Source organism: Balaenoptera acutorostrata, chromosome 3 (genome assembly GCF_949987535.1).
Source record: "Balaenoptera acutorostrata chromosome 3, mBalAcu1.1, whole genome shotgun sequence".
Classification (NCBI taxonomy): Eukaryota; Metazoa; Chordata; class Mammalia; order Artiodactyla; family Balaenopteridae; genus Balaenoptera; species Balaenoptera acutorostrata.
In genome coordinates this window covers 70,411,856-70,427,494 of record NC_080066.1, presented here as the reverse complement: position 1 = coordinate 70,427,494, position 15,639 = coordinate 70,411,856, and the positions used below count along the sequence as shown (strand labels likewise).

The 15,639-nt window shown below is 50.1% G+C and overlaps 1 protein-coding gene across 1 annotated transcript in view; it reads left to right on the top strand.

The window, feature by feature from the left end:
* The first annotated feature begins 14,865 nt into the window (after positions 1-14,865).
* SMAD3 (SMAD family member 3) overlaps positions 14,866-15,639 on the top strand; it is a 120,300-nt gene continuing 119,526 nt past the window's right edge. The window contains exon 1 of the mRNA XM_007166070.2: positions 14,866-15,075. Within this exon, the coding sequence (XP_007166132.1) occupies positions 14,870-15,075 (206 nt within the window). The 5' untranslated portion in view covers positions 14,866-14,869. The remainder of the gene's footprint in view (positions 15,076-15,639) is intronic.

Sequence of the window (15,639 nt, the reverse complement as noted above, 5' to 3'; positions counted from 1 at the left end):
TGTAGAAACTCAGCACTCTGAGGAGAGGCCTCAGGGCTGCTGAGGAGCAGGACTGGGGAGAGAGATGGGTGGGTGGATGGCAGTGGCGGGTGCTGGGTAGTCCTGGCTCTGGGCCCCCACCCGTCTCAGCTAGAACAGATTTGCTTTCATGCATTAGGACCCGGGGTTCTGTTTAACGCTTGGTTTGAAAAATGGATTCTGCTTTAAAAAACAGAAATAGCATGAAAACACGTAACTGAGTGAAGACATTGTTCACAAAGTGTTACAGGTACCATTGGACTGTGTCAACTGCGAGGCGGTGATTAGTTCCCCCTTCAGCCCAAGCCAGGCTGCTCCTCTGCTACTTTGCCCTGCACTGTTCATTGACTCTTCATGTGCAGGCCTCCCTTTTCTTCTCTCCAGCTAGACTCTATTTCTGTATCCTCAGTGTCCAATTCAGTAAACATTTGTTGACAGATTAACTGATGGATAAACTTTTGAATAAGCTGGCACCGTTGTCATCTCATATCTGTACGTTTTGCAGTTCATAAACAAACCACTTTTATTTTTTTATTTTAAAAAAAAATTTTATTTTATATTGGAGTATAGTTGATTTACAGTGTTGTGTTAGTTTCAGGTGTACAGCAAAGTGATTCGGTTATACACATACATATATCCATTCTTTTTCAGATTCTTTTCTCGTATAGGACAAACCACTTTTATATCTATCTTTCCCTTTAGATCAGCCTAGTCGGAGCTTTGAGGCTTACACAGTGGAGGAATGACTATTCCCACTTCACAGAGGTGAATATTGAGGCTCAGGGAGGTGAAGAGACTTGAGGTCACGTGATTGGTAGGCGGCAGATTCAGGCCTTGGACCCAGGCCTTTGAATCCTGGCACTGGGCCCATTCCACTGGTGTGTGTGGCCTGAAAACATGGCCTTAATCCAGGCATCGATTAATAAGTAACCTGTGCGTTACCCTCTGCAGTTTACAAGCGCTCTCCACACCCTTCTGTGGGGTGGATGCAACCTCTGTCTTTTCAAAGAGGGGGAAACTAGCGCTCAGAGGGTGGAGGTGTCTCACCCAAGGCCACACACTGTGAAGTGACCGAGCTGCATTCAATGTCCAGCTCCATTTCCCCAGCCCACGCTACTCCTTCCCTCACCTTTACTCCCTGATGCAGGGCCTGGGGGCATCTGGGGACAGTCCTGCTTCTCAGCAGCCCTCCAAGTCCAGCCTCCTGCAGCCTAAGGCCTCACCCTCCCTGGCAGGCCCAGGAAACAGGGTTGGCTCTGAGCTGCTGAGAATCCCCTCCCATGAGGCCTGGGGTTGTTTTTCTTATCTAAATAAACTCTGCACAAACATGGTCACATTACTCATGAGTAAGTTATTTGCGATAGCATAGCCCAGAGACGGGGAAATTAGTTCACACTGGAACCATGTCTTAACCTGGGGAAATGAATGGGGAAGAGGAGTTTTAGACCCAGGTCAGTGAAATCTAAAACCTACTCTTCAGAGCACTCACTCTACCCTCCACCTCAAGTCTGGGGAACACTATTGCCCCTGGTCCTACTCCCAGTGGGCCCCATGGAGGATAGACAGAACCCATCTGTGCCCCGGGGCAGAGGGCGAGTGAGCTCCAAGGGCCCAGGACCCTGTCTCCCATGGCCTCCACCTCTTCCCACCAGCTTCTTAAGGGAAGAGGAAGAAACACCCACGGGGGAGGGAAGCTCTGCTTTATCCTCAGGCCTTTTGTAAAATGGGTGCTGGAATCAACACCTGGTTTAACTAAATTCCTTCGGCTTCTGGAGTTGGCTCTTTCACAGGAAAGCCCTGGGATCAGGGGAGGGAGGGGCTTAGGAGCTATGTAAATAGGAGTTATGTAAATGAGGATACAGTGCCTGGCAGAGCATCCTTGTTATGACTGTCCCAGGTACTAAGGTGTGGGAAAGAGAGAAGATGCTAAAAGTGGTGTATCTTGGCCTGCCACCACGGAGCTTTTCAAAGGTGTTCACATCTACACTCTCAGGTGTGTTTATGACCTCATCTTACAGGTGAGGGCCTGACTGTCAGAGAAGCTCTGTGATGTGCTCGAGGTAGCAATGGGGAATGGATCATAAACCATGGACAATGGGGTTTGCATTCGCAAAGGACTCTTGGACGTAAGATCTTAACAGAATTCCTGGCAGAGCTGGGAAAGGAACCTTGGTCCCTGACTCCTAGTTCAGCAGATCCTGGTTTCAGCAGAATGTTTCTCGGATGCCGCCTGTAGTCCCGGACGTGATTATGTTGGTCCCAAGTAACATGGGAACTACATGTGGCTTCTGTCCAGGACTCTGGAACTGTGGTGCCCAGGCTGTGTGGTCACAGGGAACCCTTGCTTCTCTTCACCAGCTTTAGGACAATGGGATGGAGCTTGGAGAGGCTGGGTTTATTGCATCATGCGGGCCTTGTCCTGGGGGCCTCTTCTGATCATCTTGCAGAAGGACTGGCCTGGGACAAGACTCTGAGATGCCCTGAGAGATTCAGCCTCTTCATACAAAATTCAAACAAATACCTGATAATGTGTCTAAACCTGATAATGTGCCTCCCATCCATATGTGCTGGACTCAAATAGCTTCTTTCTAGAGATTCTGATCGCAAAAATCCTATATGAATGCAAGGAAGTTGAACTTTTCTCCGTGGCTGGGAGAGGGGCAGGAGGGGGAGGGGGCTTTGCGGTTGGCCTAAGTGCCTTCTTGCTGTGCCTCTTGTGTCCCCCGGTCTACCAAGGGGGCCTTGCACATAGTGGGCCTTGCTCAGCCCCCATCTTCTAAATTGGGTGAGGTGTGCCCCCTTCCCAGAAGAGGATTGTGTCTAAGCAGTACTGTGTGAGGTGGGGGCAGGGAGTCCGTGCCAGCCCAGCATGGGTGTGTGTGCATGTGCACACACGGAGGGGGCGTGGGGGGAGAACATGTGTGGCCTCAGCACCCTTCCTTAGTTCCAACTTAAAGGGACAGCAAAATAAAAACGTGTTATTCCCTCTCCTAATTAACATCCAAGTTTGGGATTTCCACACCTGCCCAGGTGTGGACCGACCCCTGATGCTGACTGTCTCTTGCGGACACATCTCCCACAGAAGGATCAACTCCTAGCCCTGAACTGAATGGATAGAATGCTGGGCCTGGAAGCCACAGCTTCACAGAAGATGCAGTTCCACAAGGGGATTTTAGAATTTCCTGACGCAACCCCAGGTAGATGCATCATATGGGTAATGCTTTCCTACTTAAACCTGCCCTGGATCTGCTTAAAAAATAAAATCGGAGGCAAAAATACACTTAATGAAGGTGTAACACACCACAAAACCATGGCCAGTGGGGTTTGAGTTTGAGGGGAAGTGTATAATTGTGTGTGTTTTAGACATTAAGTTAAGGTAACATGGTCTCACTTGGAAAAATCTGAGGGGAGGAGGGAGAGAACTGTGAAAATATGAGTCCGTGCTGGCTGGGAGTTCAACTCCACCCTCGCCAGCTAAGCTTAAGCATTGTTAGTGCCTACGTACGTTCATTTTTTTTCATTCATTCAATCAGGTATTTATTGCGAGGCTGCTTTGTGCCATGTGCTGTCCTGGACACTTTGTGACACACCCGTTAATTAGACAGATGAGTGCTGCTCTGCGTATTGAAGTCAGTGGGAACAGCACTCGTATTTTCTGGCTCCCGAATTAAGCTACATGCCACCCAAGGGCAGGAGGCCAGGCTCTCCCCTGGGCATTTCTTCTACCCATCGCCCTGAACAAGGGTGCCTACAATGGAAGCTCAGGCACCGGACCCAGCAGGCTCACAAATGCACACCCTTTCCTTCTACCACCCCCTCTCCTAGAATTCTCTCCTGGGCCTCCTGGGTGGCCATGGCAGGATGGGGCCCTGAGAATTTAGCTGTTGATTGAAGCTGATAAGAACTCGAGGTGTTTTCCTCCCACAGTCATTTGCATCTAGTTAGGGGATTCCCAGAGATCAGAGGATGTGTCTCTATCAATGAATTCGAAGGTTGGAGCTAGAAGAGGCACAAAGGCAGGCAGGCTCCAGCTAGAGGAATGACAGCTCCGTGGCAGAGTTTAAAGAATTCCAAGGCAGGAGAGGACTCAGAAAGCCATTCGTAACATCTGCCATGGGTCAGGCAAAGGAGGGTATTTGAGTCTTGTATTTATAATACCCAAGGCCAATCCAATCCCTTCATTTTACAGCTGAGGAAACTGAGACTGGGGGTGTAAATAATGTGCAAGTTAGAGCAGGTCCATTGATAGAACCAGACCCTTCACCCTCCCCAACCGCTCCCCACTGGCAGTCTAGTCAATCAGTTCTCCTGCCACTTAACCAGGCTTCAAGCACTTCCGAGAAAATTCCTCCCCAAGTCACAGCCATTCTCTTCATCTGTGGGTGAGGTCAGTCCAGATCAAGGGCTGTGTATCATCACGCACCCTGCTCCTATGTTTCTTTTGGTCCCCGTCATTTCCTCGTAATTGTTTGAGGGCAGTAAAATATAGTGCAACAGAAGCTGAGTCCACACCAGAAGTAGCAAGATTGTGGTCCAGGTTGCCTGGATTTTAGCAGTTGGCACCTCAAACCGATCTTCATGTAAATCCTTCCATGCATACCCTACAGACTGGCTTTCTGACATCCCCTAACCCGGTGGCCAAATAAGCAAGGGGCTGAGAGCCTGCAGTGTAAGTCAGGATGCCATGTTTTAGTTATGAGACTGTGGGAACATCACTTAATCTTTATGGGCCTTGGCTTCCTAATTATTAATTCAGTTCATCACCAGACCTTTATTAAGTACCTTCAATGGGCTCAGGCACGGGTGTTGGGGAGAAAAAATATGACAAGGTCTTGGACTTTCAAGGGCTTAAAATCTACTGTAATGAATCAGTTAATTAAACAGATAAATGCCCTAACGGGTCCCTACGTATCAGCATAGAGGTCTGAACAGGACAGTCAGAGAAGGGAGGACTTCACGAAGTGGGTGATGCTTGAACCTAGTCTTGGATGGGAGGAGTGTTCATCTAGTTGAAGGGGTGGGATGTGGAGATTGAAGGGATGGAGAGGACACCAAAGGCCAGAAGGAGTGGTATGAGCAAAGACACAGTGGTATGAAAAGAACCAGGGATATTTGTGATGTGCCTGGAGAGAGGATGTGATATGGACACAGCAAGAGAGATGAGGCCAGAGATAGGCTGGGTCCCATCACTCAGAGCCTTCACTCTGTGTGAAGGACTATGGACTCTATTCTCTAGGCCTGTGCTGTCCAACAGCGTAGCCACTGGCCACATGTGGCTATTGAGCACTTGAAATGTGGCCAGTCCAAATTGAGATGTAAGCGTAAAGCACACAACAGATTTCAAAGACTTTGCACACACAAAAAAGTAGAGATAGTTTATATATTGATTACATGTTAAAATGATAATATACTGGATAGGTTGGGTTAAATCAAATATATTAACTTCACCTGTTCCTTTTTCCTTTTTTTTAACATAGCCTCAAGAACATTTAAGATTACATAGGTCACTCTCATATATTTCTATGGGACAGCACTGCTGTAGACAATTGAAAGCATTTCTTACAAATCATTGAAAGTATTTTTTACAAAGCAGGGAGATGTAGATGCGATTTGTGCTTTTAGAATGCTCACTCTGGCTGCAAGTAGAGAAGGAAGACAATTAGAAAATTATTGTAATAATTGGTGGTGAGCAGTGACAGGGGCCTGAATTAAGGTGAAGGCTGGGAGATGGGAGGCAGATTCTATAGGGTTTCGTGGCAGATTGGATGTAGGGGAGAAAGAAGGGAGGAGTTTCCAGGTTACTAGTTGGGTGACTGGAGACAATGGTGATGCCCCCTGAGGATGGAGGACTGAGAAGGAGGTTCATGGAGGAAGCTGATGTGCTCAGTTCTGAACGTGAACTTGAGGTGACTGTGGGCCTCTAATTCCAGGGGACAGTTTGAGACCAGAGCTCAGGAGAGGGGTTTGGGCCAGATACTCAGATTTGGGAGTCAGTTTATAAAGGTTAGGTGAGACTCAGGGTGAATAAGATCACCCGGGGAGAGGATGTAAAAGGAAAGAAGCAAGTACCTGGCCCTGGGGAACACCAACACCTGTGGGAGGGCAGGGGAAGAAGACCGAAAAATGCATCCTTATACTGCCTGCCAACACCACCACCCTGTGATTCCTCACCTATGACTCCTCTGCTCCATAATGAGAGGTCTTTCAACAGAGACCCTTTTTCATGTGTTGATTTCAGAAGGAAACAAACAAACAAAGTCATAGCTAAAGCTGAATGGAGCTATTGATGACTAAGTAAGATGATAAGAAAAATTCTGCCCCAGGTGCATTCTCACTGTATAAAGCTGGTGTGGTGAGGATAAGCTGGTACAATGGCTTTTCAGGGACCATTTAGTAACAGCATCAGAAGTAGCCATTCTCCTTCCAGGGACTTATTCTAAGAAAATAATCAGAGATGTACACAGATGCATATGTACAAAAGTGTTTAAAGCAGCACTTTTTACAATGCCAAATAAAATGGAGAGCCACCTAAAAGTCCAGTTGTGGGAAACTGGCTTCACAAATTATGATAGATCCATGTGGCAGAATGCTCCACATTCAAAATAATGGAGTAAATGTATATTTCTTGACATAGAAAGATGTTCATGATATGTTTCATGAAAAAATCAGGGGACTGCAGTGTGATTATCTCTAGTGAGTGGTTGTTTGTCTTCATCATGGTTAAGAGCAAGGACTGTCCAGCAGGCTGCCTGGCTTGTCTGAGCAAGGTTACTCACTGATGTCACCTCGCCATGCCTCAGTGTCCTCTTTTGGAAAGGGCACGATAATAACACCAACCATGGGCAGTGGTAGAAACTAAATGAGTTGATCTCATCCACATAAAGCACTGAGAACAGGGCCTAGCACTTGTGAGACGTTCAATATGTGTTAGCCTTTATTATTATTATTATTATTTTTAATTTAATTTAATTTAATAATTTAATTTATTTTTGGCTGTGTTGGGTCTTCGTTGCGGTGCACAGGCTTCTCATCGCGGTGGCTTCTCTTGTTGTGGAGCACGGGCTCTAGGCACGTGGGCTTCAGTAGTTGTGGCACGTGGGCTTCAGTAGTTGTGGCTCATGGGCTCTGGAGCACAGGCTCAGTAGTTGTGGAGCACGGGCTTAGTTGCGGCATGTGGGATCTTCCCGGACCAGGGCTCAAACCCGTGTCCCCTGCATTGGCAAGCGGATTCTTAACCACTGTGCCACCAGGGAAGCCCTTTATTATTTTTTTTAAAGACATCTTTATTGAGCTATAATTCACATACCATACAATTCACCCACTTAAAAATGTACAAGTCAATGGGGTTTAGTATGTTCAAAGAGCTGTGCAACCATCACCCCAGTCAACTTTAGAACATTTTCATTCCCCCAGAAAGAAACTCTGTACCCACTGGAAGTCACTCCCACCCCACCCCTCCACCAGACACCCCAGCAACCAGTGATCTACTTTCTGCCTGTATAGATTGGCCTATTCTGGGCATTTCATAGAAATAGAATCCTGTAACGTGGTTCTTTTAAACAACAACAATCCAACTCATCTCTCTTTAAGCTGGTGTCCCTCCCTTTGGTCAGATTGAATCGCTTGGGAGAGGGACAGCTTTCCCCATTCCTCTGACTTTCATTTCATTCCTTCAAAGTCTGAGTCAACCCCAGGAGGTTTGTTTCCAGATGCTGGGTTGTGTCTAAGGGACAGAGTACTCTAGACATGTGTGTTGTTTCGAGCGGTGAGGACTTTTCTTCTCTTTTCACATGCCCGGTGTTTGACTACACAGAGGCCGTAACAGCCCTCCTACCCCACACCCCACCCGCCGTCCTGAGCATCAGAACCCCTCTCAGACCTGACCAGATAGTCCAAACCACCCCTGCCTCATTCCCCTCCACCCTCCAGAATCCACATTCCTTACCCCGGAGAGACCTAACTCTACTTTCACCCTACACATTGCTGTCTTTCTTTAAAATCTTTGTTTAAATTGAGGTACAACTTTGATATAGTATATTCCATTCACTTCTAGCGTAAAAATAGCTTGCAATATATTAAAAGTAATACAATCTCACTGCCTTTCTAGAACTATATTTTTATTTCAACACACCACTCCTTGGTGTTTGTCCATATGCACATGTGCTTTTAAAAATAAATGCAATTATAATGAACCAACAATTTGCCAACAACTGTTTTTTTTAGGGCCACATTGTAAATTGAACACTGGGCCGAGGGAGATCCTGGGTCTGAGCCAAGGCCACATTTGTGACTCTTATTATCCCAGAAAATAGGAAAGAGCAAATAAAGTGACCTCTACAAACGTACATACGTACAAGGTGCAAAGATGAAGACACAAGAACACATGAACTGAGGGAGAAAATTCACACAACGTGTATCCTTTTCTCTTAAACATATGGGGCTGGACTCTGAAATAATGTGATCTGAACAAGACAGATCTCAGAGGCATGGGCAGACAGAGACATCTAACACACATACACACACACACACACACACACACACACACACACACACACACACACACACACACACCCCTGAATCTCAACAACACCTGTGTACACAGAGAGAATGACCAACACACCAGGACATACACAGATGGTATAATCAAGCATACACGCACTCACACACACAACTCTACACCTACCGGGATCCTCTCCTGGCCCCTGACTCCCAGGCCTGCAATTTCTGAACGCTGGGAAGGAGCTCCTGCAGGAGAACTCAAAATAGCTCTGTGAACCCTGCCCTGGGCTCCAACCGCCTGCCCACAGGCCCATCCTGTCCTCCCCCGCAGCCCTGGCCCCGTGCCTTGGTCTGCACGCAGCAGCGGTTGGCTATGCCTACCCCCAAGTCCAATCCCCTGCCCCAAATCTCCTCAAGTCAGAACTGGTCTCTCGCCTTACCTTCCTTGGACAGTATCTGCACCCAGCTCCTCTGTCCCAGCCCCCTTCTCCCAGGGACAGTCTGTAATCAACCCCAGGAACCTGCTGGGCTGGCAGTCAGGGGTCAGCCGTCCAGTTTGGACCACAGCAACTTAAATTCCTGAGTCTCTGGTCCCTCCTCTGCGAAGCAGCAACAATAGCAACCATCTTTTGGGGACTGAGAACTTCAAACAAGACCCTATCCTTGAAGTCCTGGCCCAGAGCCTGGCACAGAGCAGACCTGCAAAGGGTATTGGTCCCCCAGCCCTCAGTTCCCTAAGCTGTCAGGTGGGGGCAGTGTCTGAGCCTGCATGGTCCTAGGGGTGGCCCTGAGGCAGGCGTTTTAAATAATTTTGACTGGTTTTCTGCAAATATGAGATATCACCATCACTGGGTTGGAAGGTGCTAGAAACCAAAGGCTCTGTCTTTTGAGCAAACTAGAGAATAGTTAGTATATTGACTACCATGTGCTGAGCATGTGGTACCATTGCAGCTCTGCAGCAGAGGGTGAGGTTAACACACTCCGCAGTACCACGCAGTACTTCATCATTACAGGTTCACAGATCCACTTATTTATTTTCCCCCTTTAGCCTCCTCTCCAGTTCCCATATGCCCACCCTCAAACACCTATTTTGTTCTGTTCAATGTATATATTTTTTCTCTCTCTCTCTATTTTTTATTGTGATAAAATATAGATAACAGAATTTATCATTTTAACTATTTTTAAGTATACAGTTCTGTGGCATTAAGTACATTCACGTGGTTGTACATTCATCACCACCATCCATCTCCAGAATTTTTTCATCTTCCCCATCTCAAACTCCATACCCATTAAACACTAACTTCCCCTCCTTCCCTCCCCCCAGTCCCTGGCAACCACCATTCTACTTTTTGTCTCAATGAATTTGACAGTTCTAGGTACCTCACGTAAATGGAATCATACGGTATTTGTCCTTTTGTGACTAGCTTATTTTACTTAGCACAAGGTCTTCAAGTTTCACCCATGTTGTAGCATATGACAGGATGTCCTTCCTTGTTAAGGCTGAATAATATTCTACAGTACGTATATACCGTATTTTGCTTATGCATTCATCCATCAGTAGACGCTAGTTACTTCCACCTCTTGGCTATCAAGAATAACGCTGCTGTGAACACTGCTGTATAAATACCTGACTCCCTGCTTTCACTTCTTTAGGGTATATGCCCAGAAATGGAATTATTAGATCAAGTGTTAATTCCATGTTTAATTTTTTGAGGAACCACCATACCATTTTCACAGGACTGCACCGTTTTGCATTCCCACCAGCAATGCCCAAGGGTCCCAATTTCTCCACATCTTCACCAACACTTGCTCTTTTCTCTTTTTTTGATAATAGCCATCCTAATGGGTGTGAGGTGATTCAATATTTATCTTTTTGTTTGTATGACTTCTTTCAAAATGTATACAGTTGTTTTGTGTCTATGTAATTTTTTACATAAGTAGCATTGTGTTATTTGTTTCCTTCTGTGTGTTACTGTCTTCACCTAGAACAGTTTTTAAGGTCCAACCATTTGTCTCATGTAAGCAGAACACATTGCTTCTAACTTGTGCATAGTACTCTACGCTGAGCACCAGCCATGTGTATTGAAAATGTTCTATGTGCTTTTAGAAAGCTCTCTACATAGTTATTTGAGTCCTTACAGCAATCCTAAGAGGCAGATGTTGTTATTACTCCCATTATATGGATGAGGAAACTGACGCACAGAGCTAAGGGACTTGCCTGAAGTCACACAGCTGGAAACGGGAGACTAGACACTTTAACTCAAGTCCGTCTGGTGCTACAGGAGAGCTCACGTGTGTAAGGTGCTAGAAAGAGCTAAAAAATGGGGGCTGACTGCAGACAGAGGCTCTCTCTCAGGTGAGGGCACTTGGATGAAAGTTCTAGTCCTGACTAGATCCTGACTTATCTGCAGGTTGTGAATGCCCTCCCTTCACCAGATGTCCCTTTATGTTTGTGTAAAATGAAGACAGAACAATTTTCTTGCTCTTTCTAGATTCACCACTTATTGATTATTTATTTATTTTAATAGAGCTTTATTGGAATATAATTGCTTCACTCACTTATTGACTAAACACCCTTTAGCTACTGGAAAAAATCATCAGAATTGGAGGCAGGCGTTTGTTTCTTTCCAGTGTTCCACCTGGGAGCCACTCCAAATACATGAAAACCTTTTGGCAAATCCGCTTGTGAGGCTCCTCCCCCATAGGACTAGCTATTTCCAGGAAAACAGAGGCTCTGCCTCTGGCCCTATCCCACCTCTCTTGAACTTTGCACTTACCGTGATGAAAAATTAACCGGGCTAATGTTTCCCTTCCAAGGACAACCTCTGCAGAAGCCAGCCTGGCTGGGCCCCAGGAGACCAGGCACCAGAACAGAGTTCCTATCCATCTGCAGCCACCCACCCACTCACTGCCCAAAGTCAAGGGAGCATGTGGGGTCCTCCTGGCACCCGGAGGAATCTAATCCTTAGCCCTCCTCACTGCTTTGTGAAACTGGGCTGATTTCTCCAACTCTTCTTGTGGAGAAACGGAGGCCAGGGAAGAAAGAACCAGGCCAGAAATGGTACTTGCTGGCTTCATAACATGGGTCCAGCGCTGTTTTCTGCATGTACAGCTGTCCCTGTCCCATGCATGACGGCATATGAAGGAAGCGCAGGAAAGCATGTTTCAGCCACACTAGCTGCTGACAAGTTACTGCCCCCCCCCCACCTCAGGAAAATGAGAGGGCTGAACCAGGGGCCCTTTCCATGTCACAATTCAGAGGCTTAGGGACATGCTAGGTCCTTCCACTACATGCAATCCTCAGATCTCTCTTGGGCTCCTCACCTCCATAGCACTCATTGCACTTCACCATACATGGCTTCTGCCTGTGTAAAATGAGGGCCTTGCACTGAAGGGGAACAAGTTTAATGCTCTTTCTACATTCGTAGTTGTGTGCTTCATTCTTACAGCTGAGAGAATAGACGCTCAGTGGGGTGAAGGGATGAAGAGAGCCAGGATCGAAAGCCAGGTCAGTCATTGATGAAGCTTGAGGTCCTTTAGCTCGATCTGACTGCCTCTCAACAGTGGGACCTGCCTCATTCGATGTTCAGGTTAAAATGAATGTTTTACTGGGATGACGGCAAGGGCCCCTTTCATGTGGGCACACACCTCCTACCCCTTGGTGCTTCTCTAGGCCGTGCGCTCCTGAGGTTAGGGACCTTCATCTTTCATTTCAGCATCCCAGAAATGAGTAGGACGGCAACACGGAGGTACTCTGTAGATGTGCACGTCTAACCGAAACCTGCTCCCCCCCTGCACAGCTCTCCATGGCACTAATGGTGGCCCCATGGTGTGGTTCTATTCCTTTACAGCATTCGACTGTTTGCAAAGCTTTCCACGTTGTATTCCCACAACCACTGTAGGAGACTGAGAGGAAAGCTATCTCTAGCTCCATTTTACAGGTGAGCAAACATTTCTTCTAGTATCACAATAGTGCACCTGTGTAAAGAACTTTTGTTTTGCAAAGAGCTCCATCTGTGGTGTCACCTTCGCCCTCCACGACTCTATAAGGCAGCTAGCTGGGTGCAGTGGCAAGAATGTGGACTGAGGCCTCACAAAGCATGGGGATCAGATCCCAGCTCTGCTGCTAGGGCTCTCGAGTACTTATTATAATCTCTGTGCCTCAGGTGCTTTATCTGTAAATGGGAGACATAGGGACATCTACCCCAAGAGCCATTGTGAAGGTGAAATCAGAGGGCAGCACTCAGGCTACCTGGAATGAAGAAAGCCATCAATAAATGTTGATTGCCTTCCTCCCTTCTCTTTTTTGATGAGGGCTGGCAGGAAGGGAGTGAAACCAGATTACAGTGGCTGCTGGTTAGCCCGAGGACCAGCCAGGAATGGGAACCAGGTCATTAAGCCCCAGTTGGGGTTCAGGGATTCTCCTTTAAGGTCCAAGCAGGCGGGGAGTTAGAAGGAGGGGAGGGCGAGAAACCCAGCGCTCAGCCCCAGCAGCTGACAGGCTTGTGGGAGGCCATTCTCTCCTACCAGGCAGGGACCCCTGCAGCTTCTGGGCTGACTTTGTGGATTAGGCCATACCTCACAGGGCTTTGTAACTCCCCACCCGCTAGAGGGTTTGCAGATAACTTCTTTCTCACCACGGGAGTTTCCTGCTGTTAAAAACAAACAAAGCCTAGAGGCCTGGTAGGGGGAGGGGCAGCAGGAGAAAGGCCCTGGGGGCCTGGGGTGACTCCTGAAAGCAGCTGAGTGAGGGGTCTGTGGGCAGATGCCCCTGAACTGTCCTGGTAGGGAGAAAAACCCCAGAGCTCCCCCAATATTCCCGTGTTCCTTTGCTTCCCAGCAAAACTAATTTGGAATGCATAAGGTTCCCCAATACTGCCCTTTTGCCCCACTTTTTGCGAGTTTACAGCTTTGAAAACAAAGCTCTCTCTCCTATTTATTGGGTGTCGAATTTCGGATCTTTCTTTATCATAAGATTCCAACACCCTGTAATGAAACCTTTCCTCCAAAGATAAGTTCTAAAGCGCCCCCCTTCATTTCTTCCTGAACTCAACAGATGTCTCTGAGGCCCATTTTCTGCCGGGCACTTGGTTTCCAAGGCCCAGGGGACCCCTGGCTCCAGCTATTATCCAGGGAGTCACTGGGGTCCCCAAATCTCCACTTCTGAGAGCCTCTCCCTAATCCCTCTTTCGCACGGTCTCAGGGCTCTAAGCCGGTATGATCTCACCGGTGCGAGAATAAAAACAGCCCTAGAGTCACCGGCGCCGCCAAGGCCCCTGACCGGGATCGGCGCTCCCGCGTCTCGGTGCGCGCCCCAACTTCCTGGGCCTAAGCCTTCCGCGCGTCCTCTCTCGGACCGGTGTCCTCCCGGGGGTGCACCGCCAGCCTGCGGCCGGCCGGCGCTCGTTCGTGCGAGTCTAACCCTCTCGGGCCCGCCACTCCAACTGAGCTTCCTGAGTGTGGGTTCCGAGAGCAGACGCCACGGCCCGAGCCCGGCCCTCCAGCCTGGGGCCCCTCTCGCCGCTCCTTTCCCACGACTTCCTCCTGGCGCCCGCCGGACTTCAGGTCGGGGCCGCGCGGGGTCCTGCGCGCTCCAGCCCGGGCCGCCGCTGTCCCCGGACGCCCACGTGGGCGTGCTCCGCTCCGGGCGGGGGAAGGCCGGGCGCCCTCCCGGAGGCGGGGGGCGGGCAGGGCGCACGCGGGAGGAGGCAGCAGGGCGCGGGGGAGAAGGCGGGGAGCCCCGGCGGCAAGGGGGCGGTGACAGCGCTTGGAAAGGAGGCTGCACGCGGATTTGCATGAAACACAGACTGGCAGCGGGCGGGAGCGGGAGCGCGGCGCAAACCCGGGGACGGCCCAGCGAGCAAGCGAGCGAGCCGGGAAGGAGGAGGGCAGCGGGGAGGCGAGGCTACCGAGGCGGAGGGATCTGCGCATCAAAGCGAGCGAGGCGAGCAAAGTTTGGCTGGGAGTTGGACTTTCCTTCCTGGAGGCGGCACCCAAACAGCCACCCCGTGCGGAAACCCAAACTTTCTTCTGCCACTCCGAGCCCCGCGGCCGCCGTCTCCGCCCCGCGTCCGGGGCCTTCCCGATCCCGCGCCTCTGCTGCCTGCCCGCCCGCCGCCCCTCCGCCCTTCTCCCCGCCGTGGGAGCCGCCCGGGGCGCAGGGCCGCGCGCCGAGCCCCGCCGGCTGCAGCGCCGCGGCCCGGCCGGGAGCACCGGCAAGTTCGCCGAGAGTTGAGGCGAAGTTTGGGCGGCCGCTGCCTTCCCCGGCCGAGCACCCCGCTGCGCCCCCGGCGTCCCGCCGCGCCCAGCCCCGCCGGGGGCGCTCCTCGCCGCCCGCGCGCCCTCCCCAGCCATGTCGTCCATCCTGCCCTTCACCCCCCCGATCGTGAAGCGCCTGCTGGGCTGGAAGAAGGGCGAGCAGAACGGGCAGGAGGAGAAGTGGTGCGAGAAGGCGGTCAAGAGTTTGGTCAAGAAGCTCAAGAAGACGGGGCAGCTGGACGAGCTGGAGAAGGCCATCACCACGCAGAACGTCAACACCAAGTGCATCACCATCCCCAGGTGGGGGCCCGAGGGACGCTGGGGCGCGCCCGCCCAGCCCCCTGGCGTGGCGAGGCCGGCCTGGTGGGATAGGAGCGGGAGGGATAGCGTGTGTGTGTGTGTGTGTGTGTGTGTGTGTGTGTGTGTGTGCGCGTGTGCGTAAGGGGGGTGGGAACGCGGGCAGGAAGGGGGTGGGGGGGACCCCAAACAAAACCTTCTCTAGATTTGCAAAGATTCAGAGCCTGGGGCTTCCACGCGGCACTCGCGCTCCTAGACCTCGCATTTGCTTTTCACCTACGGGAAACGGGGTGCTGCAGGAATCGGCCGCCCCCACCCCGGGGAGCTGCGGACTAGAACTTGAGGCCCGCTTTGTTCAGCTCTGCTGGCCGGAGCCCCTCCTCCTCCGCCGCCTCCCGCCCCCGCGGCCCGCGCTCGTGGAGGTGGTGGTGTCTCTCCTTTTCTTTTCTTCATTCCTGTCCCCCCACTTCTTTCCTCCTCGGCAGGAATGCAGTCCGTACAGCTGGGGCTGTGGGTGAGGAGCGGGAGCCTCGTGATTGACAGATTCCTTCTTCATTCTCTCTTTGC